Genomic DNA, 27,852 nt, shown 5'->3' with positions numbered 1-27,852 from the left:
TTAAGGGCATGTTCATGGGAACACGTATTAATTTCATTTCAGTGAAGGTAGAAGTATAGACTCCTCATTTTCCTACATCACACGCTCAGTTTTCGGCTCTTTAGTGCAGACACTCCCGGCTCCTCGGTGCAGCTACCTCAGGAGATCCCCGCCGGTGCTGCTGAGTGCGACGGTGACGAGTCGACCCTCCAACTGTCCCAGACCACGCCCCCGGGACGCGCGATGACGTCACTGCACCGCCTGCTCGCGTATTGTCCGGGTGTACCAAGATGGCGGCCCCCAGAGGCGGAAACGTGGACAATGGATCTTGGAGCCGGCATCCTGGGGACGGGGGATGGTTTGTGACGCTGGCTCTCGGGGTGTCCCTGCTGAAATGTCTCCTCATACCGACCTAGTAAGGAGCGGGCTGCGTTATGTTTCGCATTAATGGAGAGCAAAGGAGGCGACTACAAGTCCCAGCATCCTTTGCCTTGTAAGGGGGTGGGGATAGCAGAGCTGTATATGGGGGTCTCACAGCTGTCACAGATGTCATCTGCCCCTACTTACCTGCATTGTGTGTTTGAAAGTAAGTGCACCCCTCATGTATCACCCCCTTGTATGTGCTGTCAGTGGAGGGGGTGTAGACATAAGTGGTGCCATATAGAGCACAAGTGTCACCTTATTAACACCCCACCATTACCCCAGTGGTGATCCGAGTCCTCATCCTCACACAGTGTATGATGTAGGCAGCAAGTAATACCGCCATATAGAGCCTGAATAATGGTGCCCGACACTGTGAAAATAACACTCGCCATATACTGCGGTGCCGAAATAATGTTGCAATGCAACCTGCAGAGTATTGGCCTGAAGCCCACAGAATACAGCTGTATTGGGTTAAATAATACTGCCATATACTGTCCACATAATGTCGTCATCAGTAATCCTGCCATGCAGTGCTAAAATACCACTCCTTAAAGGGAAAAGATCCACCCTCCTAAACTGTTTACATGTAGCTCATAGGAAGCTGAATATATTGATACTTTGTTAGCTGTGATCTCATGTTTTATTCCAGAGAGATCCACGTTTTTCTTAATAATGAAATGAGCTGTTAAGATCTATGGGCGAGGCATAGATCCCCCGAGAATCTGCCTCCAGAGATTATTATTATAAATGGTAGGGGGAGTTACCAGTGTGAGACACGTAATGACTGACAGTCTGCTCTCATAATCACATACAGCTCTGCAGTGAGGTCAAAAGTAAAAGAGTACAGTAGAGCTAACACGGGACAGCAGAGATAAGAGCACAGCAGAGCCGACACCATAAAGTAGAAGTAAAGTTTGTCTCATTGCAAAAATATATGAAGTTGTCCTCTCATAGTGTTTAAGTTTCCATCTCGCTGACAGCCAGTGTGGGGAAGGGCAGTACACCAGAGCTGACAGCTCTGTGAGAAGGAAATTGCAAATGTGCTGGTTGTGTTTGAGGCAGACAAGTTTCAGCTCTGCTGTACTGTGTTGGTTATAATGAGGGACAGCTCTGCAGGAGATCTGACAGCACTGTGAGAGGACAAGTGTTTCTGCAAACATTTGTAGTGAGAAAAAGTTCACCTCTGCTGTACCGTGTTAGTTCTGATTTCACTGCAGAGCTGTGTATAATTCTGAGAGGAAAGTGTCAGTCATTACATGTCTCACACTGGTAATGCCTTGTTTCACTTACAATAAGCTTTAGAGGCAGACTTGGGGAGATCTATCTCTGGCCCAGAGATCTTAACAGCTCATTTGCATACTGAAAAAAACATGGATTTTTCTGGTGTAAGACACTGTATCGCAGATATCAACGTATCATTTTATTCCTCTTCTTATGACCTACACGTCCATATACAGTAGACTACTTAGAAAGGTTGATCCTACTAATATATTAGCTCTAATACTGTTAAAGGGGTTGTCCGGGCTTTTCACATAATCTCAGTACATATCTGGGCTGCAGAATTATGACAAGTAATTTACTTTCTGTCACTAGTTTGCACGGTTTTCTAGATATTCTGAACAGAACTTCCAAGGGGGGGGTGTTATGGCATTGAAAGGAGAACTAGTCGTAACCTCCTACTCTACTCCAAACATGCCCTCTATAGCAACAACCCCACCCTCCATAGCTACAGGCCCTCCCCGTGCACATGAAGCAGCCCTCATCACACAGTAACAAATTCTTCCCCTCCAGCAGCCTCAGTTCAGAGAGCTGCTCCTCCCCCAGACACACACTGAACAGTGATCTATGGAAAGTGAATCTAGTGAGGAGGGAAAATCGTCCTGTATTCTGGGCCTCTCCGTGATTACAATACATAACTCATTATCAGTAATTCCTTCCCTCACTGTCCCAGGCTGCTGGCAGCAGTGAGAACAGACTGTGTGATGGCCAGTGATGGGGGTCTGCAGCTTCTAATCTGCACAGGGGATGGCAGTCACTGATGTAATCTGTTGTGTGACAAAGCCTCTGCTGTGTGAATGAGACAGCTCTGTGTCACTGGTGTCTTCACACAGCAGCAGATTTGGTGCAGTGTATGTGTGAGCACTGTGTCTCTAATGACACAAATACTGATGGGAGCAGTCTGTCCAATCAGCAGCTGTAACAGTGTGAAGTGTTGGGGGGTGTATGTATGTATGTATTGTGCTGCTTTCACAAATACAGGATCACTGCTGTGTTCTTTCCAATGCTGGAATGATGATAAAGATGAGTGCTGGTGCAGTTTACTGCCAGCCAATGAGTGGGCAGTGGGTGGTGCTGGTCACTGGAGCTTGCTGGGAGTTTGGTGGAGCTTCGCACATACACTGCACCAAATCTGCTGCTGTGTGAAGACATCAGTGACACAGAGCTGTCTCATTCACACAGCAGAGGCTTTGTCACACAACAGATTACATCAGTGACTGCCATCCCCTGTGCAGATTAGAAGCTGCAGACCCCCATCACTGGCCATCACACAGTCTGTTCTCACTGCTGCCAGCAGCCTGGGACAGTGAGGGAAGGAATCACTGATAATGAGTTATGTATTGTAATCATGGAGTGGCCCAGAATACAGGACGATTTTCCCTCCTCACTTTCCATAGATCACTGTTCAGTGTGTGTCTGGGGGAGGAGCAGCTGGGTGGTCTGCTCTCTGCACTGAGGCTGCTAGAGGGGGAGGATTGTTACTGTGTGATGAGGGCTTCTTCATGTGGACGGGGAGGGCCTGTAGCTATGGAGGGTGGGGTTGTTGCTATAGAGGGCATGTTTGGAGTAGAGTAGGAGGTTACGACCAGTTCTCATTTCAATGCCATAACACACCCCTTGGACGTTCTGTTCAGAACATCTAGAAAACCGTGCAAACTAGTGACAGAAAGTAAATTATTTATTGTCATAATTCTGCAGCCCAGATATGTACTGAGATTATGTGAAAAGCCCGGACAACCCCTTTAAGTAAAACTTTCATTCGTAGCCCACATAACACCATTATATAGCGCCAAAGTAATGCTATCATACAACCCACATAATACAGATTTTCATTGGCCAAATGATTGTTACAGTCTGTGCCCAAACAATACCGTAGTATCAAACTTAGACCTTACAATACCAACGTGAAGGACCAAAATAGCTCTGCCGTACAGCCCATATAATACTGCCGTATACTGCTACCATGCAGCCCACATAATACTGCCTCATATTTCCCATACAGTGCCCTAGCATTGATGCCGTATACAGTCCACATGCTAGCATCATATTGTCGTGAAATAGTGCTGCCATAGAAAGCACATGATAATACTGCCATACGTTGCCAAAATACTACTGTCATTTAGAGGTCGAGTCATTGCGAGATATGCAGCTCTGGTTATACTGCCACATAATGCGGCCATTCAACCCACATAATATAATACTGCCATCTGATGGGCGAATAATGCTGTAAGAGGCAGTGAGTGCATAATCCGCCTTTTATTTTTTGTGCTGTTTACTCCGCAGTCATTCTACAGATTTTGAGGTCCATAGAAACTGGCTGGCGATTACCCATAGTTTGCCCTTATCGCGGTGGTATTATGAGGTAGGTGTACTCTTAAAACAGTAAAGAATATTTCTTAACTTTTTTCCTGGTTGAGCATTTCTCCCAGAACATTATTGCAGTTACACGTTTTGTTATACACAGGTTTACTTCTTTTGTGTTTATTGAACAGCACAAAAAAAAGGCAAATTGGACGTAATTTGACATAAAACCCCAAAAATGGGCCAGACAGAAATGTCACCCTAAACTTAATACATTTGGTTGCACCCTGTGGAATAAATAAATGCAATAACTCGCTCCCTATATCCATCAGTTAGCTTCTTGCACCTCTCGGATGGAATTTTGGAGCACTTTGTTTCCAACCATTACTGGGGGCTTCTTGAAGTATGTTTAGGGTCATTTTTCTGCTGGAAGACCCATGACCTGGGACGCAAACTCAGCTTTCTGACACTGGGTACTAAATTGTGACCCAATATCCTTTGGTAATCTTCAGATTTCATGATGCCTTGCTCACAGTCAAGGCACCCAGTGCCAGAGGCATTAAAACAACCCCAGTACATCTTTAAACCTCCACCATATTTGACTGTAGGTACTGTGTTTTTTTTCTTTGTAGGCCTTATTCTGTTTCTGGTAAACAGTAGAATGATGTGCTTTACCAAAAATCTCTATCTTGGTCTCATCTGTCCACAAGATATTTTCCTAGAAGGATTTTGTTTTACTCTCTTACATGCTGGAAAACTGCAGTCTAGTTTCTTTATGTCTGTGACAGCAGACAGCATGGTCTCCTGCCATAGCGTTTCATTTCATTCACATGTGGACAGATAGTTCATGCTGAAACTGATGCACCCTGAGTCTGCAGGACAGCTTGAATTTCTTTGGAGCTTGATTGGGGCTACTTATCCACAACACGCACTATTCTGCGTTGCAACCTTTAATCCATATTTCTCTGCCGTCCACGTCCAGGGAGATTAGCTACAGAGCCATGGGTTGGAAACTTCTTGATTATGTTGTGCACCATGGACAAAGTAACATCAAGATATCTGGAGTTGGACTTGTTAACTTGACATTGTTGACATTTTTCAACAAATTTTGGTTCTTAAGTCCTCAGACCGTTCTCTTCTTCGCTTTCTGTTCTTCATGCTTAGTGTAACAGACACACAATGCAAAGATTGAGTCAACTTCTCTTTTTATCTGGTTTCAGGTGTGATTTTCCTAATGCCCACTCCTGTTACTTGCCACATGTGAGTTTAAACAAGCATCACATGCTTGAAACATAGTTGTTTGCCGACACTTTTAGAAAGTCGCCAACAATGTTTTACAACCAAATTTGTTTTGTGTGAAATTACATCTAATTAGCAGTTTTTTCTGTTTTTTTTTTTTTTTTGTGTTTTTCCAATACACACAAAGAAAATAAACGTGTATAACAAAACATGTGTAACTGCAATAATGATCTTGAAGAAATGCTTTGTTTTCGGGAACAATTTCAAGGGTGCCAATACGTTTGGCCATGACTGTATTATGAGCCCTTTTTTCTTCCTATGCCTATAAACCTGATTGTTGATCTCCAGGCGACTTCCGAGTGGACGCTGGATTACCCTCCATTTTTCGCCTGGTTTGAGTTCGCTCTCTCCCACGTGGCTCGTTACTTCGATCCAGAAATGCTAAAAGTGGAAAACCTAAACTACGCCAGCCCGAATACCGTCCTCTTCCAGAGGTTCTCCGTCATCCTCTCTGATGTCTTCTTCATCTATGCTGCCAAACAGTAAGATCCTGACGTGTCCATACAGAGAATGGGTCTCCCCTCTTATTATTCCCCTCCCCCTCTGTGTGCGCCGCAGTTTCCCCATATTAGTCTCACTTGTCATGCAGTTATTTGTAGATTATAAGCATTCTGTTACTGCTGCGGTAAGTCAGTTCTCCTTGTACTTATGTCTTGGTTAGTTTGTGAAGACATAAGGCTGCAGGGTAAAGCGTGGTGGCAAACAGTTCTTTCTTCCTATGCCCTTTATTTCCAGGTTTTTTTTGGTCTTATCCTCCCTCCCATTGCTTAATGTTGTTCTTTTCATTTTGTTCTTGCTTTTCTGCCCTGAATCTGCTTATTCCTAATGTTACATTCCTTAGCTTCCTGTTCTATATCCAGTGATTTTTCTCACTACCTTTACTTATTATCTGCATCTCTCCAGTGTCCTCACCTAGTCTAGGTCTTCTCTTCAGTGTCCTTACCTAGTCTACGTCTCCTCTTTTGTGTTCATACCTCGTTTGGGTCTCCTCTCTGGTCTCTTTACCTAGTCTGGTTCTTCTCTCCAGGGTCCTTATCTAGTCTTGGTCTTCCCTCTGCGTGCCTTTACCTCGCCTAGCCTAGGTCTTCGCTCTGCTGTCCTCGCCTAGACTAGGTTTTCTCACTGGTGTCCTTACCTAGTCTTGGTCTTCTCTCTGGTGTCCTTACCTAGCCTAGGTCTTCTCTCCATTGTCCTCGCCTAGTCTAGGTCTTCTCACTGGTGTCATTACCTAGTCTGGGTCTTCTCTCCAGTGTCCGTACCTAGTCTTGGTCTTCTCTCTGGTGTCATTACCTAGTCTGGGTCTTCTCTCCGGTGTCCGTACCTAGTCTTGGTCTTCTCTCTGGTGTCCTTACCTAGTCTAGGTCTTCTCTCCGTTGTCCTCACTTACTGTAGGTCTTCTCTCCGTTGTCCTCACTTACTGTAGGTCTTCTCTCCGGTGTCCTTACCTAGTCTGGGTCTTCTCTCCGGTGTCAGTACCTAGTCTAGATCTTCTCTCCGGTTTCCTTACCAAGTCTAGGTCTTCTCTCCAGTGTCTGTACCTAGTCTGGGTCTGCTCTCTTGTGTCCGTACCTAGTCTGGTTCTTCTCTCCATGGTCCTTATCTAGTGTTGGTCTTCTCTCTGGGTACCTTCACCTAGTCTAGTTCTTCTCTACGTTGTTTTCTCCTAGTTTAGGTCTTCTCTCCGTTGTCCTCAACTAGTCTTCGGGTGTCCTTACCTAGTCTGGGTCTTCTCTCCAGTCTCCATACCTAGTCTGGGTCTTCTCTCTGGTGTCCGTACCTAGTCTGGGTCTTCTCTCCTGTGTCCAAGCCTAGTCTGGATCTTTTCTCTGGTGTCCGTACCTCGTCTGGGTCTTCTCTCTGGTGTCCGTGCCTAGTCTGGGTCTTCTCTCTGGTGTCTCTACCTAGTCTGGATTTTGTTTCCGTTGTCCGTACCTAGTCTGGATCTTCTCTCCATTGTCCTTGTCTAGGTCACCTCCGGGGTCCTTACCTATTCTAGGTCTTCTCTTTGGGTGTCCTTACCTAGTCTTGGTCTTCTCGCCGTTGTCCTCACCTACTCTAGGTCTTCTCCCCTGTGTCCTCATCTAGTCTAGGTCTTCTCTTTGGTGTCCTTACCTAGTCTTGGTCTTCTCTCTCATGTCTTTACCTAGTCTATGTCTTTTCTCTGTTGTCCTCACCTAGTTTAGGTCTTCTCTCTGGTGTCCTTACCTAGTCTGGGTCTTTTTTCCAGTGTCTGTAGTCTAGGTCTTTTCTCCGATGTCTGTACCTAGTCTGGGTCTTCTCTGTCCATACCTAGTTTGGGTCTTCTCTCAGGTGTCCGTACCTAGTTTGGGTCTTCTCTCCATTGTCCTTACTTAGTCTAGGTGTTCTCTCCGGGGTCTTTACCTAGTTTGGGTCTTCTCTCCGATGTCTGGACCTAGTCTGGGTCTTCTCTGCGGTGTCCATACCTAGTTTGGGTCTTCTCTCAGGTGTCCGTACCTAGTTTGGGTCTTCTCTCCATTGTCCTTACTTAGTCTAGGTGTTCTCTCCGGGGTCTTTACCTAGTTTGGGTCTTCTCTCCGATGTCTGGACCTAGTCTGGGTCTTCTCTGCGGTGTTCGTACCTCGTCTGGGTCTTCTCTCAGGTGTCCTTACCTGTTTTTTGCCTTTCCTACAATGTCCTTAATAAGGCCAGTCCTTCCTTTTCCCTTCTGTTTCCATCTTTTGCCTTCTGTCATCTTCACTTTTCATTCCTTTCTCTCCTCAGGTTTCCTTCCGTCCTTTTACATTTTTTTGCCTTGTGATTTGATCCAGGTGCTGCCAGTGTATCAGTGATAAAAAAGATCGGAGGGATTTGCTGGAGAGACCGGTGTTCATCCTCGCTGTCCTTCTCCTCTGGAACTTTGGGCTACTGATTGTAGATCGTATCCTTTGACGTCTCTATTCACACATACGATAAATGCTGATGTAAACTTGCTCTTAATTTAATGACGTTTTCCACAAAATATACCATAAATGTCTGATAAGTCTTAGTGCTGGGAACGGGTGTCCTCTGGCCTGCCAGATGCCCCACTTTTGATGACAGGGCTCCCTGATATTTAACCCCTTCTTGACATAGGATGTACTATTACATCCTACGTCTGGGTGCATATGTATGGAGCGGACTCAGAAGCTGCGGTCATATAGCAATCGGTTCTAGCGATTTCTGACGGCATTTAAATACGTAATGCAATCCCTCTTTGGGCTGCCATCTTGCTCCCCCCATGATGTCGCTGCCATCTTTGTATGGTCTCATCTGAAGCTCAGCCAAAGACTGATACTGCAGTACTGAAGTATTGCAATATTTATAATATAAGAGAGCAAACCATCGCAGGTTCAAGTCTCTTAGGGGAACTTAAAAAAAAAAAAAAAAAAAAAAAAAAAAGTATTCTAAATACTTTTTTGAAAATTAAAAAAATTTCTTTGAATCACACTCTCCTTTTACCAGTATAAGAATAAAGAAATTAATTTAAAAAAAAATTTGGTTTTGCCATGTTCATAAAAATCTGATTTATCAACACATAAAGTTCTGTAAACCAAATGGTAAATTCTCTAAAGAACATAAAATAATAGAAACTCCAGAGTTGCTATTTTTTGCTCACTGCACCTTCCCCCCCCAAAATACAATATAAAGCTATCAGAGCATTGTATGCACCCCAAAATAGTATTGATTACAAACTACAACTCGGCAGTCCTTACCTAGTTTAGGTCTCCTCTACGGGGTCCTCACCTAGTCTAGGTCTCCTCTCCTGTGTCCATACCTAGTTTAGGACTCCTCTCCCGGGTCCTTACCTAGTTTAGGTCTCCTCTCCTGTGTCCATACCTAGTTTAGGACTCCTCTCCCGGGTCCTTACCTAGTTTAGGTCTCCTCTCTGGGTCCTTACCTAGTTTAGGTCTCCTCTCCCGGGTCCTTGCCTAGTTTATGTCTCCTCTCCAGGGTTCTTACCTAGTTAAGGTCTCATGTACGGGGTCCTTTCCTAGTCTTGATCTTCTCTCCGGTGTCATCACCTATTCTAGGTCTGCTCTCCGGCGTCTTAACCTTTTCTAGGTCTTTTCTCTGGTGTTTGTACCTACTGAAGGTCTTCTCTCCAATGTATTTACCTAGTTTGGGTCTTCTCTATGGTTTCCTTACCTAGTCTTGGCCTTCTCTCCGGTTTCCTTACCTAGTCTAGGTCTCTCTGGTGTCTATACCTAGTCCAGGTTTTCTTTCTGGTGTCCATACCTAGTTTAGGTCTTCTCTCTGGTATCCGTTATTAGTCTGGGTTTTCTCTCCGGTGTCATTACTTAGTCTAATTCTTATCTATCATGTCCTTAAGTAGTCTGTGTCTCTTTTCCAGTGTCATTACTTATTCTGTGTTTTTTCCATGATGTCCTTTCCTAGTTTGGATCTTCTCTCCGGTGTCCGTAACTAGCCTTGGTCTTCTCTCCGGTGTCCTTACTTACAGTTGTTTAGGTCTTTGCTCCGGTGTCTTTGCCCAGTCTGTGTTTTTTCTATGGTGTCGTTACCTAGTTTGGATCTTCTCTCCATTGTCCAAGCTTAGTCCATGTCTCCTTTCCTGTGTCCTTACCTAGTCTGGGCCTTCTCTCCAGTGTCCGTACCAAGTCTAGGTCTTGTCTCTGGTGTCCTTACCTAGTCTAAGTCTTCTCTATGGGCAGCTCAGTGGTTAGCATTGCAGCGCTGGAGTCCTGGGTTCAAATCCCACCAAGGACAACATCTGCAAGGAGTGTGTATGTTCTCCCCGTGTTTGCGTGGGTTTCCTCCGGGTGCTCCAGTTTCCTCCCACACTCCAAAGACATACTGATAGTGAATTTAGATTGTGAGCCCCATCGGGGACAGTGATGATAATGTGTGCAAAACTGTCGAGCTGTGGAATATGTTAGCGCTATATAAAAATAAAGATTATTATTATTATTCTCTATTGTGTCCTTACCTACTCTGGATCTTCTTTCTGGTGTCATTGCCTAGTCTAGGTATAGTCTCCGGTGTCCTTACCTAGTCTAATTCTTCTCTATTGTGTCCTTACCTAGTCTGGATCTTATTTTCGATGTCATTACCTAGTCTAGCTCTTCTTTCCGGTGTCTTTACCTAGTCTAGGACTTCCTTTCGGTGTCTTTACCTAGTCTAGATCTTCTTTCCGGTGTCTTTATCTAGTCAAGGTCTTCTTTCCGGTGTCATTACCTAGTGTAAGGCAGCGGTAACACCGTACGCAGTGAAGAGGCAGTGACCCACAAAATTCAAACACAAAGGTCTTTTTAATGTGTTGTCTTCACACATAAAAGTACAAATTCACACAATTGCATATAACTTCAGTGCATATTATCCGTGTTCAGTTCACACCAGTTCATAGCACTCTATCGTACACAGCATCCTTTAGAGTGCAGTCACTACACACGCTAGTCCTCCTCTGACTAGTTCTTGGGGGTGTCCTGCACCGCTTGTATCACAGTCTTTACTCACAGTCCAGGATATCCTCCGGATCGCAGCCGGGCTCATTCAGAACTCCTCAGATCTGACTAACCCTTTCCTGCAGGGCTTTTATCACAGAAACCTTTCAGCCACATGGAAAACCTGGGTCCGAATGGAACAGACGGTAACACTATCATACTGCAGTGTGTTTCAAACCCAACATCCAGAGCAGGTTTTCCGTACCTCTGTCTTGGACACTAACATGTCCAAGACTAACACTTACTTTAATTATCAGTCTGCATTGCAGTCACAGCTATGCCCGTGACTGCCATGCACACCTATGGCCTTCATACACCCCCGTGCATATCCTGAGGAGACTACACAGTGACCCCTACCTATGACATTGGTCACTGCTTCACTGTTGCAATCCCAGCTACGCCTGTGACCGCAATGCATTCCCATAGCCTCAATACGCCTCCGTGCGTATCCTGGGGAGAACACACAGCGCCCCCTAACTGTAACGGGTCACTGCTTCACACTAGTCTAGGTTTTCTTTCTGATGTCTTTACCTAGTCTAGGTTTTCTTTCCGGTGTCTTTACCTAGTCTAGGTCCTTCTTTCCAGTGTCATTACCTAGTAGTCTAGGTCTTCTTTCCAGTTTCTTTACCTAGTCTAGGTCCTTCTTTCCAGTGTCATTACCTAGTAGTCTAGGTCTTCTTTCCAGTGTCTTTACCTAGTCTAGGTCCTTCTTTCCAGTGTCATTACCTAGTCTAGGTCTTCTTTCCAGTGTCTTTACCTAGTCTAGGTCTTCTTTCCCGTGTCATTACCTAGTCTAGGTCTTCTTTCCGGTGTCTTTACCTAGTCTAGGTCTTCTTTCCCGTGTCATTACCTAGTCTAGGTCCTTCTTTCCGGTGTCTTTACCTAGTCTAGATCCTTCTTTCCGATGTCTTTACCTAGTCTAGGTCTTCTTTCCAGTGTCATTACCTAGTCTAGGTCTTCTTTCCGGTGTCATTACCTAGTCTAGGTCCTTCATTCCGGTGTCATTACCTAGTCTAGGTCTTCTTTCCGGTGTCATTACCTAGTCTAGGTCCTTCATTCCGGTGTCATTACCTAGTCTAGGTCTTCTTTCCGGTGTCATTACCTAGTCTAGGTCTTCTTTCCGATGTCTTTACCTAGTCTAGGTCTTCTTTCCGGTGTCATTACCTAGTCTAGGTCCTTCATTCCGGTGTCATTACCTAGTCTAGGTCTTCTTTCCGGTGTCATTACCTAGTCTAGGTCTTCTTTCCGGTGTCTTTACCTAGTCTAGGTCCTTCTTTCCGGTGTCATTACCTAGTCTAGGTCCTTCTTTCCGCTGTCATTACCTAGTCTAGGTCTTCTTTCCGGTGTCATTACCTAGTCTAGGTCCTTCATTCCGGTGTCATTACCTAGTCTAGGTCCTTCATTCCGGTGTCATTACCTAGTCTAGGTCTTCTTTCCGGTGTCTTTACCTAGTCTAGATCCTTCTTTCCGATGTCTTTACCTAGTCTAGGTCTTCTTTCCCGTGTCATTACCTAGTCTAGGTCTTCTTTCCGGTGTCTTTACCTAGTCTAGGTCCTTCTTTCCAGTGTCTTTACCTAGTCTAGGTCTTCTTTCCCGTGTCATTACCTAGTCTAGGTCTTCTTTCCCGTGTCATTACCTAGTCTAGGTCCTTCTTTCCGGTGTCTTTACCTAGTCTAGATCCTTCTTTCTGATGTCTTTACCTAGTCTAGGTCTTCTTTCCGGTGTCTTTACCTAGTCTAGGTCCTTCTTTCCAGTGCCATTACCTAGTCTAGGTCTTCTTTCCGGTGTCTTTACCTAGTCTAGGTCCTTCTTTCCGGTGTCTTTACCTAGTCTAGGTCTTCTTTCCAGTGTCATTACCTAGTCTAGGTCCTTCTTTCCAGTGTCTTTACCTAGTCTAGGTCCTTCTTTCCAGTGTCTTTACCTAGTCTAGGTCCTTCTTTCCGGTGTCTTTACCTAGTCTAGGTCTTCTTTCCGGTGTCATTACCTAGTCTAGGTCCTTCTTTCCGGTGTCTTTACCTAGTCTAGGTCTTCTTTCCAGTGTCTTTACCTAGTCTAGGTCTTCTTTCCAGTGTCTTTACCTAGTCTAGGTCTTCTTTCCAGTGTCTTTACCTAGTCTAGGTCTTCTTTCCAGTGTCTTTACCTAGTCTCGGTCTTCTTTCCAGTGTCTTTACCTAGTCTAGGTCTTCTTTCCAGTGTCTTTACCTAGTCTAGGTCCTTCTTTCCGGTGTCATTACCTAGTCTAGGTCCTTCTTTCCGGTGTCATTACCTAGTCAAGATGAAAAAAACAAGATCGTGTACAAGTCCATTGACAGAAAAATAAAAAATACAGTACTTGGAAAATAGAGACACCCCCCCCCCTTTTTATCCTTTAAAAAGCTCTTTTCCACTACATAAATATATATACTTTGTATTGCAGCAATCACACTTACCTGAAGAATCATGCTGCCAGTTCAGGCTGAATTACGTGTTTAATTTTTCACTGCATTCGGCATTTTTTCCCTGTTTTGCAGTACATTATATGGTGAAGTGAATTGTGTCATTCAAGACTACAACTCTTCCCCTACCAAAAACAAGCCCTGATACGGCAACGTGGACATAAAAATAAAGAAGTTGAGTCTTTTAAGAAAGCGCAAAAATGACATTGGCCGTGGCAGGAAGGAGTTAAGGTCATTACCATTTGGTGATTCTTGTCCTGAATACTTTGTTAGATATCCACTTCCAATATAACGGATTTCTCTCCGGGATCATGCTGCTGTCCATCGCTCGCATGTTTCAGGTAAATGTTATGGCGGTGATATATGATGGATTCCTGCTCTTCTGTCTCTATATAGCACATCTTCAGAAGCAGCAACATCATGGAGGACATTATACAGCAATACTGAGCAGTGTAGCTGAGAATTCAGATCTAGGGTGATATAAAGAAAAGTACTAGAAAAAAGCAGCATTGAGTAATGCATACATAATAACTGTGCAGTGTAGCTGTGATTCCTGCTCTGGTGTGAGATACATAATGAGAAGGCCATTCATTAAGGTATTTACACCAGAAATCTGGCATAAACACCTTAATATGTTGCAATATTTTTGCGCAACTTGGATGTTTTTACACCCCAGTCTCAACCAATATGGCACGGACTGGATGGGTTCATGCTCGTTCAACCGTCAAATTCATCATAAGTTACACCACGTAACTTACTGAAGAAATGTACGTCAGTGCACAATTCTGGCAGTGGCGCATGCTAGGTAACAGACGAGCCTAAATCACTAAGATGCTTAATGAATCAGGAACTGTACTCCTAGCATGCTCCACACCAGCCTTAATAAATTTCCCTATTAGTGTATTCACATCTGAGCACTTCACTGCATTATATTGTATTACTGGGATCAAATCTTCTTGTTACTAAATCTGAAAAAAACAAACCCAAAAAATTATCCAAAAAAACATCAACTTTAGCATCATCAGTACTGTGCAGTGTAACTGTGAATTCTGCACTGGAAAAGAGATAGACACCTACCAAAAAGCAGCATTATCTCTGTGTCTGTTTTTTTTTTTTTTTTTTTGCTCTGTCCTATTAGCACTGCTGTGAAATTATGTATAGGCTTAATGCCAGGTTCCCAGCTGGTCATTGGGAGTGTCAGCACTGGGACATCAAGTGATTCACTTATTATTGGGGGACCCATTGTCAAGAATGAAGACCCCCCCCTCTTTAAGAGGTTAAACTCTGTTCCAAAATAGAAAAAAGATGCCAAAATAATAAATTGACATTTTTCTTTTGGCAGAAGAGACACCTGGAGAGCGCACTCCTCTTCGCTGTCCTACTAAACTTTAAACACATCTACCTGTACATCGCCCCGGCGTACGGCGTCTACTTATTACGCTCTTACTGCTTTACGGTGAATAATCCAGGTTAGTGAAGGCACGACCACTATTATTCTAGCTGATCTCCATGATTACGGCTCAGTCTCTCCTCCTGTCTTGCTCCACAGACGGCTCCGTACGATGGAGAAGTTTCGGTCTTTTGCGCTTCCTCGCTTTGGCCGTCATTGTTCTGCTGGTTTTCGCGGTTTCGTTTGGACCCTTTATATACTTGGTATGTTTTATTCACCAATGTGCATGCAAATTCTATGATTGTGGTTGGAATGTATGCAGTAAATCTGATCATCCAGAATAATTTATGATCTGGCACCTGTCACATAATTTCCAGATTAAAGGAATTTTACCAAATCTAATGTGGCTTTGATGGGAAAAGAAAGAAAAAAAAAAAAAAATGTTTGGTCAGTAACTTGCTCCAAGAGCTGTATGATGGCGCTTTTTTTTTTTTTTTTTTTTTTTTTTTTGGTACATTTGACTTTTTGATCACTTTTTATTAGACTTTTTAGGACTTGGCACGAACAACAAAAAACAAACAGCAATTTTAGATTTAAAAAGGAAAAAAAAAGGTGCATCATTAATTTTAGTCAATATCTCAATAAAAGAACGACCGTACCAAATTCATCATGTGATTAATGGGTGCAGAGAGAGCAGAAGATGCAGGGGCCTAGACTCATTCAGCTCTACTATGTATGCAGGAGTCTGAATTTCTCCTGTGACTGGGGCAAATATATCAACCCCAGTTACAGAAGAAATCCGCAATAAAAAGAATGTGTTCTTATGATAAAATGGGGTCACAGTAAAAAAAAAAAAAATAAATAAATAAAAAAAGCAAAAAAATAAAAATAAACTAAAAAAAAAAAAAGCAAAAAAATAATCTAAAAAAAAAAAGCCCCACTGTCGTAAAAAGGACAATATGTCCAATGTGTATAATTAATTTCTATGCCAAGGAGAATTACATTAAAATATTTGTTAGCGGTCCTTTATAGTTGTAAAAAATATAATTTCTATTTTTTTTTTCTTTACATATTCCCGGGATATCAGCAAACAATAAAATTAAAAAAAAAAAAAACAAAACATATTTTTTAATCATTTTTTTTCGTAAAAAGGATGAATAAAAAGACAGAAATTTCTTCAACTGCTCACCCTTATTTTCCAGCAGGATTAATTATCATTTTATTGTACAGGTAAGAACAATTACTGTGATACTAATTTACAGTTTGGGTTTTTGTTTGGCTTTATTTTATACATTTTACTATTTTAACTCATAAAAATCACTTTAAAAAAAACAAAACATTTTTTTTTTACAATATTCGGAGAGCCGTATTTTTTCCCATTGAATTCAGAGCTTGTCTCCCCCCCCCCCCCCCAGATTAAACTAATTTTTATTTGAAAACCTCAAATTTTTGAACCCCAAAAAACAATGGCAGAATTAAATTTTATTTTTTTTACTATTTTATCTCACTTGTAATTTTTTCCCCCTGTTTTTCAGTACATTATATGGTTAAGTGTGTGGTGGCATTAGAAACTACAACTCGTCCTGAAATTGTGCTTTTAGAGCAAGGAGGAATGTGGGGTCCCGCTCTGCATTTTGGGATCCTATAATACAGAGGTTCGGATTTGACTTTTCCTAGAAAGTAGGATCGTTTAGGAAGGACATTTGGGACCATTCTGACTGCTTTTAGTAATAAGTGTTTCTTTTTTTAAAAAAAATCACAAATCTGATGCTGCTCATTCTTTTCTTAAAGGTATTGTCCCGTTTCAGACAAGTTTTAGCTAGAAGGTCTATTAGTACTTAAAAAACAAACAAAAAAAACAACAACTCGACAGTTGTAGTCAGCACCCGCTATCTGTGTATAGCGCGCATTAAATATATAAATAAATATAAACAAAAATAAACATCATGAAGTCCCCATTATTTTCCTAACTAGCTGAGGCAAAGCCAACAGTTGGGGGCTTTTGTTCTTCTGGGAAAAGGCCAATAGCCATGAAGGTTCCCAGTCTATTAATAACAGTTCACAGCTGTCTGCGTAGCCTTTACTGGTTAGTAAAAATAGAGACCCCCCCCAAAAAAAAAAATGACGTGGAGGTCCCCCTAATTTTACTAACCAGCAAAGGATAAACAGACAGCTGCGGGCTGATATGAATAGGCAGGGAAGGGCCATTGATATTAGCCCCCTACCAGAGTAAGAACACCAGCCCTCAGCCATCCCAGAAATGGCGCATCCATTAGATGTGCCAATTCTGGCGCTTAGCCTCGGCTCTTCCCAATTGCCCTGGTGCGTTTGCAACTGGGGTAATGGTTTTGGGGTTGATGTCAGCTGTGTAATGTCAGATGACATCAAGCACAGGCGTTAGTAATGGGGAGGAGTCTGACACCCCCATTACTAACCCCGTAGTCAAAATGAATATAGACACACACAGAAAAGTCTTTTAATTGTACAAATCACAACCCTAACAATAAAAAAATCAAAGTAATCTTCACCTGTCCTCTGTTAATCCATAATGATTAGGTCACAAACTCCGCTACATCCGGATGGTGTGGTGAGCGTTGACATCAGTAATGTGACCTCTCACCACGCCAGCTGGAACACACTGAGCTTAGCGTGAGAACTCTGCTGCAGTGACGAGCGGTGACATAATTAAGCTTGCCGCAGGTCACAGGCAGCGGTTCCCACTGTAAGCTCTCTGTGAGCCAGCCTGTGAACTGCTTTAACTTTACTGACATAACTGCTCGCAGCGTGAGAAATTTGCAGCTGTGAGCGGTTATTATGATGCTTGGCGATCTTTGTGGCTATTGGCCCCTTCCCAGAATAATAACATCAGCCGTCAGCTTTCCCTCAGCTGGTTAGGAAAATTAACGGGGCCCCACACTGTTTTCGTTATTTTTAATTATTTAATGCACGCTGAACAATGACGGGTGCTGACTACAACTGTCATCAGTATCGCCTGGTCTCGCTGATCGCGACAATTATGAGAGGTGCATTTAGCATCCGGCGCCTGGGAACAGCGCTAACTGTAAAGATTATCCCAGACTCCGGGAAGTGTTGCGGACTGCGCTGCTAGCAAAAAACGGACATGTCTACGTGTTTTGCACACGGTCCGTTGAAACATAATGACATGTGCATAACTATTGATTTGAATGGGTCTACGTGTGTAAGCGTCACCGGTACGTGTGACTGACATGTGAAGGGGGCCTTATTGTGTGCTGACATGTTGATAGCGCTGCAGCCAATCAATGAGCTATAGAGAGCACTTGGCACCGCTGAGCTCACAGATTGGTTGCAGTGCTGTCGACGTGATATCAGCACTGCAGACAACAACAGATACCGCAGTTCCAGCGCTGGACATGGGGAGGGTGAGTAAGGCACAGTTGTTTGCTTTATGCTTTGTTTTTTACTACTAAAAGATCTTCTAGGAAAACTTTTTCTGAAAGGGGACATCCCCTTTAAATGAAAGGATAGCCCCTGATTGCTGATATCTGCTCTTTACCAGGAGGTCCATCAGCCAACTGACAGGAAGTGTTACCTTTGTACAATTAAAGCCCTCTGTTTGATTTGACCAGAGTAACTATTGATGATGAATATATCAGCGGCAGCCATGAATCTGATATATATATATATTTTTTTTTGTCTTTTATAGGGTCAGCTTCCTCAAGTCCTTTCTCGCCTTTTCCCTTTTAAGAGAGGCCTCTGCCACGCGTACTGGGCTCCAAACTTCTGGGCGTTGTACAATGGCGCCGACAAAGCGCTGTCTGTTATCGGTAATTGTAATAAACCACACTCGTCATCATCGGGTCCTGGAGTCCTCCGAATATTAAAGATTTTATCAGAAAAGTTGCGGGATTTTCAACCAGTGCTCCCTGCCAGAGATCAAACTCTTAGGCCTCATTCAGACGTCCGATTTTTCTCGTACAAAAGTCTGTGAAAATCGGACCACGCTTGGACGCCATCCGATTGATTTATTTTTGAGTCGTCTTAGGGAACGTGAACCTGAAATCGTAGGATCACATATATATTAAGCTTTGCTTTAGTATCCGCCATGGGCCCCTCACGATCGTGTTGCAGGGTGGCCTGTGGTCGTCAGAACAAACCCTTGCCCAATATCTCACCATGTATAAATGTTGCTAGCATAAATTGAGAGCAGCATTTAAGTGGTTAAACAGCAAGCTGTAGTCATACTTCCAGCACCTGCCTATTGCTGAATATGAAGTGGCCATAGTTTTCTGATTTGTACCTGTGCGGCAAGAAAAAAAAAAAATGGGGCTGCAGAATTACAAAAAAACACGTCTGCTTATTGCAGAAACAGCGCCACATCTGTCAACAGGTTGCAACTGGTATTGCAGCTCATCTGCATGCACCCTATATACAGGTGTAGCGCTGTTTCTTAAAAGATGGCAGACTTTTAGGAGACCTTGTTTTTCATTGTTTTAGTCTCTTTCTTGTAATTTCAGGCATTAAGATGCAGCTGCTGAGCCCGTCTTCAGTCCGCACGGGATCGATGACCAGGGGTCTGGTTCAGGAGTTTGAGCACAGCGTCCTTCCGTCTATCACACCATTGACGACTTTAATACTTACACTTATATCTATACTGGTACTGCAGAAGCACAAATCTCTCTCCTGATCGGTTGTTAAAATGTTTACGTGCGGAATCCATGAATCCAGAAATATTAAGCAATGAGCCGTGAGGTTTATTAAAGGGTTACACTTCCATCGTCATCAATGGATATTTTCGGATAGTGCTAGCAAATACAAACCAATTTTTAATTTACTGCTCATTAAAATTTCTATCCGTTCTTGAAATATTAACATTTTTTTTTTTTCCTTTTTGTTGACATCTCACAGCAGTGGTCGGTCTCCTAGGCAACGAACTGTAAACAAAAGAAAAGTATTAATGTCTCAAGGACGGCTGCAAATTTTAATTAGCCTCAAATTGCAAAAGTCCTTGTTTTTACAAGCTCTAGCTGAAAAATATCAATCTTTGACGATGAGAAAATCCCTTTAAGTCTGCCTGGTTCCTAGTCTCATAGATGGTGAAGGATTAAAGTAAGGTATATTAAAAAGTTTTAGAACTTCTTTTAATTTTTTATAAAACAATGAAGGTTTATTTGGGCCATTCCCATTGTATACAGTGATGATATATAGCTAGGATATGCCATCGTTTTATGGTAAGCGGGGTCCGATCCTGACAATGAGTGGTCTACAGCCTTGGGGTACTGCTACGTCTTCCTCTCTGTTTTACCTGTTGTGAGGCAGTGACCGGTGTCACATGTAGGGGTCACTGTACATTCCCCCAGGTTTTGCACGGAGGCGTATTAACGCCTTGGGAGTGCATTGCAGTCACAGGTGTAGCCGTGATTGCAGTGTGGAATTAAAAAAAAAAAGTAAGTGTTAGGCTTGGGCATACTATTTGCCCAAGGCCGATTTAAGAAAACCTGCTGGGCCTTTGTTTTTTGAAACAGACTATGGGATGATAGTGGTGTAGTCTGTTTCATTTCCAGCCCGGGTTTTCCATGTGGCTGAAGGCAATAGATATCTGTTCAAAACTCTGCAGTAAAGGGTTTGGGTGTCAGTGTCAGTCTGGTGTTTTCAAGAGTGCAGAGCAGAAGGCTCTGCAGAGCTCCACCTGTGTGAGGCAACACAGGCAAGTGAAGCCAAACAGCCAAGGGAGCTGAAAGGTCTTGCACCCACAGCGTACATGGCGGTGCAGTCGCCCACGGCAACATCATGGTAGTGGAATGGAGTGTTTAGTGACTGTAATCTGGGCTGTCTTGTGCCCGGCTGCGATCTGGAGGTGGACTGTCTTGTTTCCCGGTTGCGATTCGGAGGATATAGTGTGCTGTGGTTTTGCGCTGTGTTTTGCTGTGAGTAAGAATTAAAGAGACTTTTGTTTGGAACTTTGCTGGGTCACTGCCTCATCACTGCTCAGTGTGGATACCGCTGCACTACACTGTGCACAATGTCCGTCGGCTAACAGTACATGAAAGGGAACTGCAGAACTGATCCAATCAAGTAAATGGGGCTGGTTGCCGGAGAGAAAAAATAGAAGGGGAAGCAATGCTTATTCCCAGAATCTGGGGGGGGGGTCACAGAGGTCAGAACCCTACCAATCATAAAGTGATAACATATCTTGGAGGTACCGCATCACCTTAAATAAAAAAAAAAGCCTCCCTTCTTGGTTTGGATACTGCAGGTTTATCGATTTTGCCTTTTTCTATTTTGCAGCCATCGGTTTTGTGTCTGTGGTTTAGACCCCAGGGACCACAAAGTTTCCTGCGCTGTCTGATCCTCTGCGCACTCAGCTCCTTTATGTTCGGGTGGCACGTCCATGAGAAGGCAATCCTCCTGGCGATTTTACCTTTCAGGTGAGAGGGGAGCACAATAGGATACAGTGTATATTTTACTTTTATGACATTTTTTGCTTTTTTTTTTCAGCTTACTCGCAGTCAGCAGTGCAAAGGATGCTGGGATGTATTTGATCCTAACGACTGTGGGACACTTCTCATTATTTCCTCTTCTCTTTACTCTTCAAGGTAACGTGATCGTCCTATAAATTCTATATCAAACTTTTTAAAACCTTTTAGAAGAAAAAAGTTTGATATAAACTTTTCTAAAAAATTCGTGAGGGTCATTGGTTGTCATCCTACTGGTCTGAGTAGTGCAGCCTGGGGCTTTGGAGCTTCGGAACCTCTGATCTCTGCCATTTAACACTTTATATGCCTCAGTCAGCGCCGATCACAGCATTCAAATGGTGGCACTAAAAACAGATGAACCTCTAAGATGATAAATGGGGTGCAGACCATTAACCCAATGTTTCTGTGCCTTCCAGAGATGCCTATTAAACTTTTGCTGATGGCCATTTTCACCGTGTTCAGCTTCAGTTCATTGAAGGCTTTGTTCAGGTAAGTAGAATTCACCAGCGCCTCTGTATCAATCCCAATGTGGTCACCCAGCGCGGCAAACACTACGGCAACTCCTGAGGGCAGCGCTGTGTCAGGAAAAAGGACCAAGTCATGGCTACAAAAGTCATACAAAAGTTGTCTGTCCGCTTCTCGTCTTCCCTTTTACTTTCAGCTGTCGAACCCTACTTGTTGATGGTTTCCTCTGTCGGAATCAAAGTTTTATCCAATATATAAAGCTCAAGCGTATGTGTGTATGTCCGGGATTGGCATCCGCACCGTCGCAGCTACAGCCACAAAATTTGGCACAGTCACACGTCTGGACCCCGAGAGCGTCCTAAGCTATGTTAAGAGGCGAAATTTTAACCCCGCGCGTTCCAATTCTCCAATTTTGCCCCTATCTACATAATGGGGAAAAAGTGTGTGTATCAAGCCCCGCCCCTCATTATGATGTCACAATGGTTGCCATGGCGACGCTGATGTCATCATAGGTTGCAAGCCCCGCCGCTCATTATGATGTCATAATGGTTGACTATGGGATGGAGGATGTGTGATGGGTATATGGGCACGGGACTATGGGATGGAGGATGTGTGATGGGTATATGGGCACGGGCCTATGGGATGGAGGATGTGTGATGGGTATATGGGCACGGGACTATGGGATGGAGGATATGTATGATGGGTATATGGGCACTGGACTATGGGATGGAGGATATGTATGATGGGTATATGGGCACTGGACTATGGGATGGAGGATGTATGATGGGTATATGGGCACTGGACTATGGGATGGAGGATATGTATGATGGGTATATGGGCACTGGACTATGGGATGGAGGATATGTATGATGGGTATATGGGCACTGGACTATGGGATGGAGGATATGTATGATGGGTATATGGGCACTGGACTATGGGATGGAGAATATGTATGATGGGTATATGGGCACTGGACTATGGGATGGAGGATATGTATGATGGGTATATGGGCACTGGACTATGGGATGGAGGATATGTATGATGGGTATATGGGCACTGGACTATGGGATGGCGGATGTGTAATGGGTATATGGGCATGGGCCTATGGGTTGGAGGATATGTATGATGGGTATATGGGCATGGGACTATGGGATGGAGGATGTGTGATGGGTATATGGGCACGGGACTATGGGATGGAGGATGTATGATGGGTATATGGGCACGGGCCTATGGGTTGGAGGATATGTATGATGGGTATATGGGCATGGGACTAGGGATGGAGGATATGTATGATGGGTATATGGGCACTGGACTATGGGATGGAGGATATGTATGATGGGTATATGGGCACGGGACTATGGGATGGAGGATATGTATGATGGGTATATGGGCACTGGACTATGGGATGGCGGATGTGTAATGGGTATATGGGCATGGGCCTATGGGTTGGAGGATATGTATGATGGGTATATGGGCATGGGACTATGGGATGGAGGATGTGTGATGGGTATATGGGCACGGGACTATGGGATGGAGGATGTATGATGGGTATATGGGCACGGGCCTATGGGTTGGAGGATATGTATGATGGGTATATGGGCATGGGACTAGGGATGGAGGATATGTATGATGGGTATATGGGCACTGGACTATGGGATGGAGGATATGTATTATGGGTATATGGGCACTGGACTATGGGATGGAGGATATGTATGATGGGTATATGGGCACTGGACTAAGGGATGGAGGATATGTATGATGGGTATATGGGCACTGGACTATGGGATGGAGGATATGTATGATGGGTATATGGGCATGGGACTATGGGATGGAGGATGTGTAATGGGTATATGGGCACGGGACTATGGGATGGAGGATATGTGACGGGTATATGGGCACGGGACTATGGGATGGAGGATAATTATAATTTGCTATAACTAACCTCAGTTAGTTACTATACCCGGGCAGCTTCGGGCTCTTCATCTAGTTCTCTTATAAGTCAACCTTGAATCTGTCTAAGCAGGAAAAATTGTCCACAGACTAATGGAGATACAGACTTGTCACTCCTGAAGATGTCCTCCGATCTCCTATATTATAGATCTTAAAGGGGTTGTTGAGAACTTTGATATCGATGGCTTGTCCTTTAGGATAGGTCATCTCTATTGGGGTGCATTTAGACGTCTGTACAAATCGATCACAATTCACAGACTTTCCGTTGGGTCTCCCGAGCGTAACAACTTAATAGAAATATGAAGCTGTTGCACTCGGGTCGGGAAACCCGCGGACAGTCCGTTGCATTGCGGTCCTATTTGGTCGGATATCTGAATGGTCTGGGGTGCCAACCCTTATAAGCTGTTAGCAGCCGCCATGGCATACCCAATTAAACAGTATGGCACATTGTCAGGCATTGCAGATCAGACGTAGACACAGCTGATCGGTGGGTGTACCGGCTGTTGGACCCCGACCGACCTGATATTAATGATCTGTCCAAAGGATAGATTATCAATATCTTGGTTATGGATGACCCCCTTAAAGGCAGAGTAGGCACAACAGGGAATGCTTCCTGTAGCCGCCACTAGGGGGTATCTGCCGTATTTGTATAGTATAGGTGGTGTAACTTTCTTTTAAGGGACTGGTGTAGGGAGGACAGGGCTGAAATAACTTAGGATTTGTCTAGGGGATATAAATTATTGTTTAAATGCCTTTATAATAAAAGTAGTAATACTGATCCCTTGCATATCCCATTCGGATGCTTACCCGATCACCTCTGGTCTGTGTTCGACACACTGTCGATGGCCGGAAATGTCCGCTCATCCAATCAGTGGGCCACCGCTGCTGTCAGTCAATCGCTATGAAGCCATTTCTGATGTGGGGACCCTGCAATTGTCAGAATAGGAGTTTTGTGGTTTGGGATCGGTCAAGTGAGTATCACTAATTTTATTATAAGGCATTCCCTGGATTTCCCCTTTTAATATAGCGGGCGGTCAGTATCACTTTAATTCCACCAGAGGGTCGGAATTAATCCCATGTGGTTTTGTTCCTGCTCCTTTTACAGGAAAGAAGGGAATCTGCTGAGTCGGTTGGAAGCGCTGTACGTCTGCGGCCTCCTGCCCCTGGAGTTACTGTGCGAGATCATTTACCCCCTCACCCCCTGGCAGCGGCGCCTGCCCTTCATCCCCCTGCTGCTCATCTCCATGTACTGCGCCCTGGGCATTACCTACTCTTGGATCAGACTTTATATTGCCGCCTTCACCAGACCAGCGGCGACTCTTAAGAAACGTCAGTGAGGACACGTCCGTCCCTGCGCCCGATCTGCTGAGGAAAAAGATTGACTCTGTAGAAACATTTTATTTTTTTTTTATTACAAACATAAAAAAAGGTTTTTTTGTTTTTTTTTGGAAAATAATTTTTTTTTCCATCACAAATTTTATTGTGTCTTGATCGGTTTTGTGCAAAATGTCGAGTCTGGAGAGTTAACGTCTCACTTTACGTCACGCCACTTGTTTGCCTTAATCCAGGTGGCTATTGCGCAGGTGCAGTGGGGGAAATGGGCAGGTGCGTTGATATCTCCCCTACATGCCCCAAATTGTATGTGGAGGCAGCAGTGGATCAGGCTTCATATAATTGCCGCTGATAAATAAAAAGGAATTTCAAGAAAGTTTAAAGGTGTTGTCTGCCTCGATTAAAAACTTTACAGGCAGCTTGGAAAAGGTACAAAAAATTCCGTATTCTAGCTTGCAGTCTCCTCCGAGGATCCAGCGCAGGAAGCTTCGGTGATCTGTATCGGTATGGGAAGAATTGATGCATCGCTATTTTGAGAAACCTCAGATGACGGTCACCTGACTGCTGCAGACAATCACAAACCAAACTAAAGTGTTTATACTCCTTAAAGGGGTTGTCCACTATTTGTTTTTTTTTTATTATTTTAAGTGACTGTTTTAAAATAAGAATAAAAAATGAACTCGGCTACAGAACTTTTGTCCTCAAGTATTATTATTTATTTTTAGAGCACCATTGATTCCACAGTGCTGGGCATGAGGATGGGATACATGCAAAATATAAGTATAAATTACAATGAAAAACTAACAATGACAGACTGATACAGAGGGGAGAAGACCCTGCCGACAGACTGATACAGAGGGGAGAAGACCCTGCCGACAGACTGATACAGAGGGGAGAAGACTCTGCCGACAGACTGATACAGAGGGGAGAAGACCCTGCCGACAGACTGATACAGAGGGGAGAAGACCCTGCCGACAGACTGATACAGAGGGGAGAAGACCCTGCCGACAGACTGATACAGAGGGGAGAAGACCCTGCCGACAGACTGATACAGAGGGGAGAAGACCCTGCCGACAGACTGATACAGAGGGGAGAAGACCCTGCCGACAGACTGATACAGAGGGGGAGAAGACCCTGCCGACAGACTGATACAGAGGGGAGAAGATCCTGCCGACAGACTGATACAGAGGGGGAGAAGACCCTGCCGACAGACTGATACAGAGGGGGAGAAGACCCTGCCGACAGACTGATAGAGGGGAGAAGACCCTGCTGACAGACTCACACAGAGGGAAGAAGACCCTACCCTTGGGCGCTTACAGTCAACAGGAGGATAGGCAGGAGACAGTAGGTTGGGAGTTGTGGCAGCTTTGGTGGTGGTGAGGAGGCAGCGAGGTCATCATAGGTTGCAGCTTTCTTGAAGAGGTGGGTTTTCAAGTTCCGTCTGAAGGTTCCGAGTGCGGCAGATAATCGGACGTGTTGGGGCACAGAATTCTAGAGGATGGGGACACTCTGAAGAAGTTTTGGAGGCAATTCGGTGAGGAACATATAAGTGTGGAGGAGAGAAGGAGGCTTTAAGAGGACCGGCGATTACGTGTGGGACGGTATCGGGAAATTAGTTTGGAGATATATGGAGGAGACAGGTTATGGACGGCTTTGTAGGTCAGTGTTAGTAGTGGGAATTGCGAGCCAATGAAGGGTTTTGCAGAGGGGAGAGAGGTGGATTACTCAGGAAGCAGAGTGAAGGATGGACTGAAGAGGTGTGAGAGTGTTAGCAGGGAGGCCACAGAGGAGGATGTTGCAGCGGTCGAGGTGGGAGATGATTAGGGCACTAACAGTTTAGTAGAGTGAGGGTTGAGGAAAGGACGGATTCTGGAAATATTTTTGCGTTGGAGGTGGCAGGAGGTGGCGAGAGCTTGGATGTTCTGTGTGAAGGACAAGACAGAGTCCAGGGTGACTTCGAGGCAGTGGACTTGTGGTACAGGGGAAAATGTGATGCCATTTATTGTGATAGATCAGTTAGGGCAGGGTGATAATTGCTTCATCTGTGCAATACAAAGGAAATCCTGAAAACATGATCTGTTGGTGGGCCTTGAGGACTGCAGTTGGGGAACCCTGAGTTAGGGGATTAGATGAGATAGAGGAAGGATGATGAGTTCAGATTTGTCCACATTGAGCTTGAGGAAAGCGAGAGGAGAAGAAAAGGAAGGATATGGCTGATAGACACTCCGGGATTCTGGACAGCAGAGAGGTGACGTCTGGGCCAGAGAGGGAGATCTGAGTGTCATCAGCATACAGGAGGTACTGGAAGACATAGGACCTTATAAGTTGTCCTAGGCCAAGGGTATAGATGAGAAGATAAATCCACACAGAAGGACAAGGAGTTAAAGGGAACCTGTCAGCAGGATTGTGCACAGTAATCTACAGACAGGATCAGGTCGGCGCCGTTATACTGATTACAGTGATACCCGGTGACGAAATCCATTTTGTGGTCTCTTAATCTTTATTTTCGGTTTGTAGTTAATGATATGCTCGTGTCCTGAGGCGGGGTTCGTGTACGTGATGCTCTGATTCTATATTCATAATGCAGCCTGCTGACAGGTTACTGCTTCCTCACTGACCCGCACTCTCGTTTACCTAATGAATATACTAATGTGTGTATTTGAAAAAAAAAAACGTTATTTCATCAAAAAGTGCGAAGGCACCGCCAATCACTTGTCAGCTAGCGCCTATTATCTTGCGGTGTTGAAAAGAAACAAAAATCACCATCAAAATGGCGCCGTGGGCTGCAGCCAAAAAAATTTACACTACAACAAAATGGCGCCGTAGGCGGTGCAGGCGCAGTAGCATCTATCGGAACGCATAGTACATAATAATAGACCGCAGGTACAATCAGCGGTCACATGACCGCAGTTACTCTAATATTGTCAGGGTAAACGGAGGCCATACAACCGCAATTCCACAAATGAAGTTCAGGGGAGAGTCACATGCGTGCCCCTCAGGGTAGTCTGCACACCGCAGGATGGTGACAGAGTGTGCCAAGACCCCATATAGATATTCTATGTTCTTTCTCTGGTCATTCTGGCCCC

At 44.2% G+C, this 27,852-nt stretch overlaps 2 protein-coding genes across 4 annotated transcripts in view; one reads left to right on the top strand and one right to left on the bottom strand.

The window, feature by feature from the left end:
* USP35 (ubiquitin specific peptidase 35) overlaps positions 1-257 on the bottom strand; it is a 46,312-nt gene extending 46,055 nt beyond the window's left edge. Inside the window, exon 1 of one of the 2 annotated variants that reach the window (XM_073548644.1) lies at positions 137-257. The gene's annotated coding sequence lies outside the window, so the exon portion shown is untranslated. Of the gene's footprint in view, positions 1-76 lie in introns of both variants that reach the window. The other variant, XM_073548643.1, reaches the window with a different exon arrangement.
* ALG8 (ALG8 alpha-1,3-glucosyltransferase) lies at positions 177-25,458 on the top strand. 2 transcript variants are annotated; one of them, XM_073548645.1, is made up of 13 exons: positions 177-394; positions 3,964-4,042; positions 5,569-5,762; positions 8,070-8,179; positions 13,448-13,515; positions 14,517-14,643; positions 14,724-14,827; positions 18,250-18,370; positions 19,061-19,200; positions 20,832-20,971; positions 21,042-21,139; positions 21,436-21,508; positions 24,540-25,458. In XM_073548645.1, exons 1-13 carry the CDS (start codon positions 270-272, stop codon positions 24,769-24,771), a joined length of 1,611 nt encoding a protein of 536 aa, XP_073404746.1. In that variant the 5' UTR covers positions 177-269; the 3' UTR covers positions 24,772-25,458. The 2 variants fall into 2 exon arrangements, with proteins under 2 accessions (XP_073404746.1, XP_073404747.1); XM_073548646.1 differs by lacking the exon at positions 177-394 and adding an exon at positions 445-565.
* Positions 25,459-27,852: the final 2,394 nt, after the last annotated feature.

The sequence above is a fragment of the Dendrobates tinctorius genome, unplaced genomic scaffold (assembly GCF_039654945.1).
Source record: "Dendrobates tinctorius isolate UK_male_01 unplaced genomic scaffold, ASM3965494v1 ptg000157l, whole genome shotgun sequence".
In the NCBI taxonomy this organism is placed as follows: domain Eukaryota; kingdom Metazoa; phylum Chordata; class Amphibia; order Anura; family Dendrobatidae; genus Dendrobates; species Dendrobates tinctorius.
The sequence above is the reverse complement of the archived record's forward strand: the minus strand, read 5'-3'. Positions and strand labels throughout refer to the sequence as shown.

Bases quoted from the DNA above. Each gene is read 5' to 3' on its own strand.
- ALG8 (XM_073548645.1), top strand. From the start codon at position 270: ATGGCGGCCCCCAGAGGCGGAAACGTGGACAATGGATCTTGGAGCCGG. The intron at 4,043-5,568 runs GTAGGTGTACTC...GTTGATCTCCAG, and splicing joins TATCGCGGTGGTATTATGAG to GCGACTTCCGAGTGGACGCT. The intron at 8,180-13,447 runs GTATCCTTTGAC...ATACTTTGTTAG, and splicing joins TGGGCTACTGATTGTAGATC to ATATCCACTTCCAATATAAC.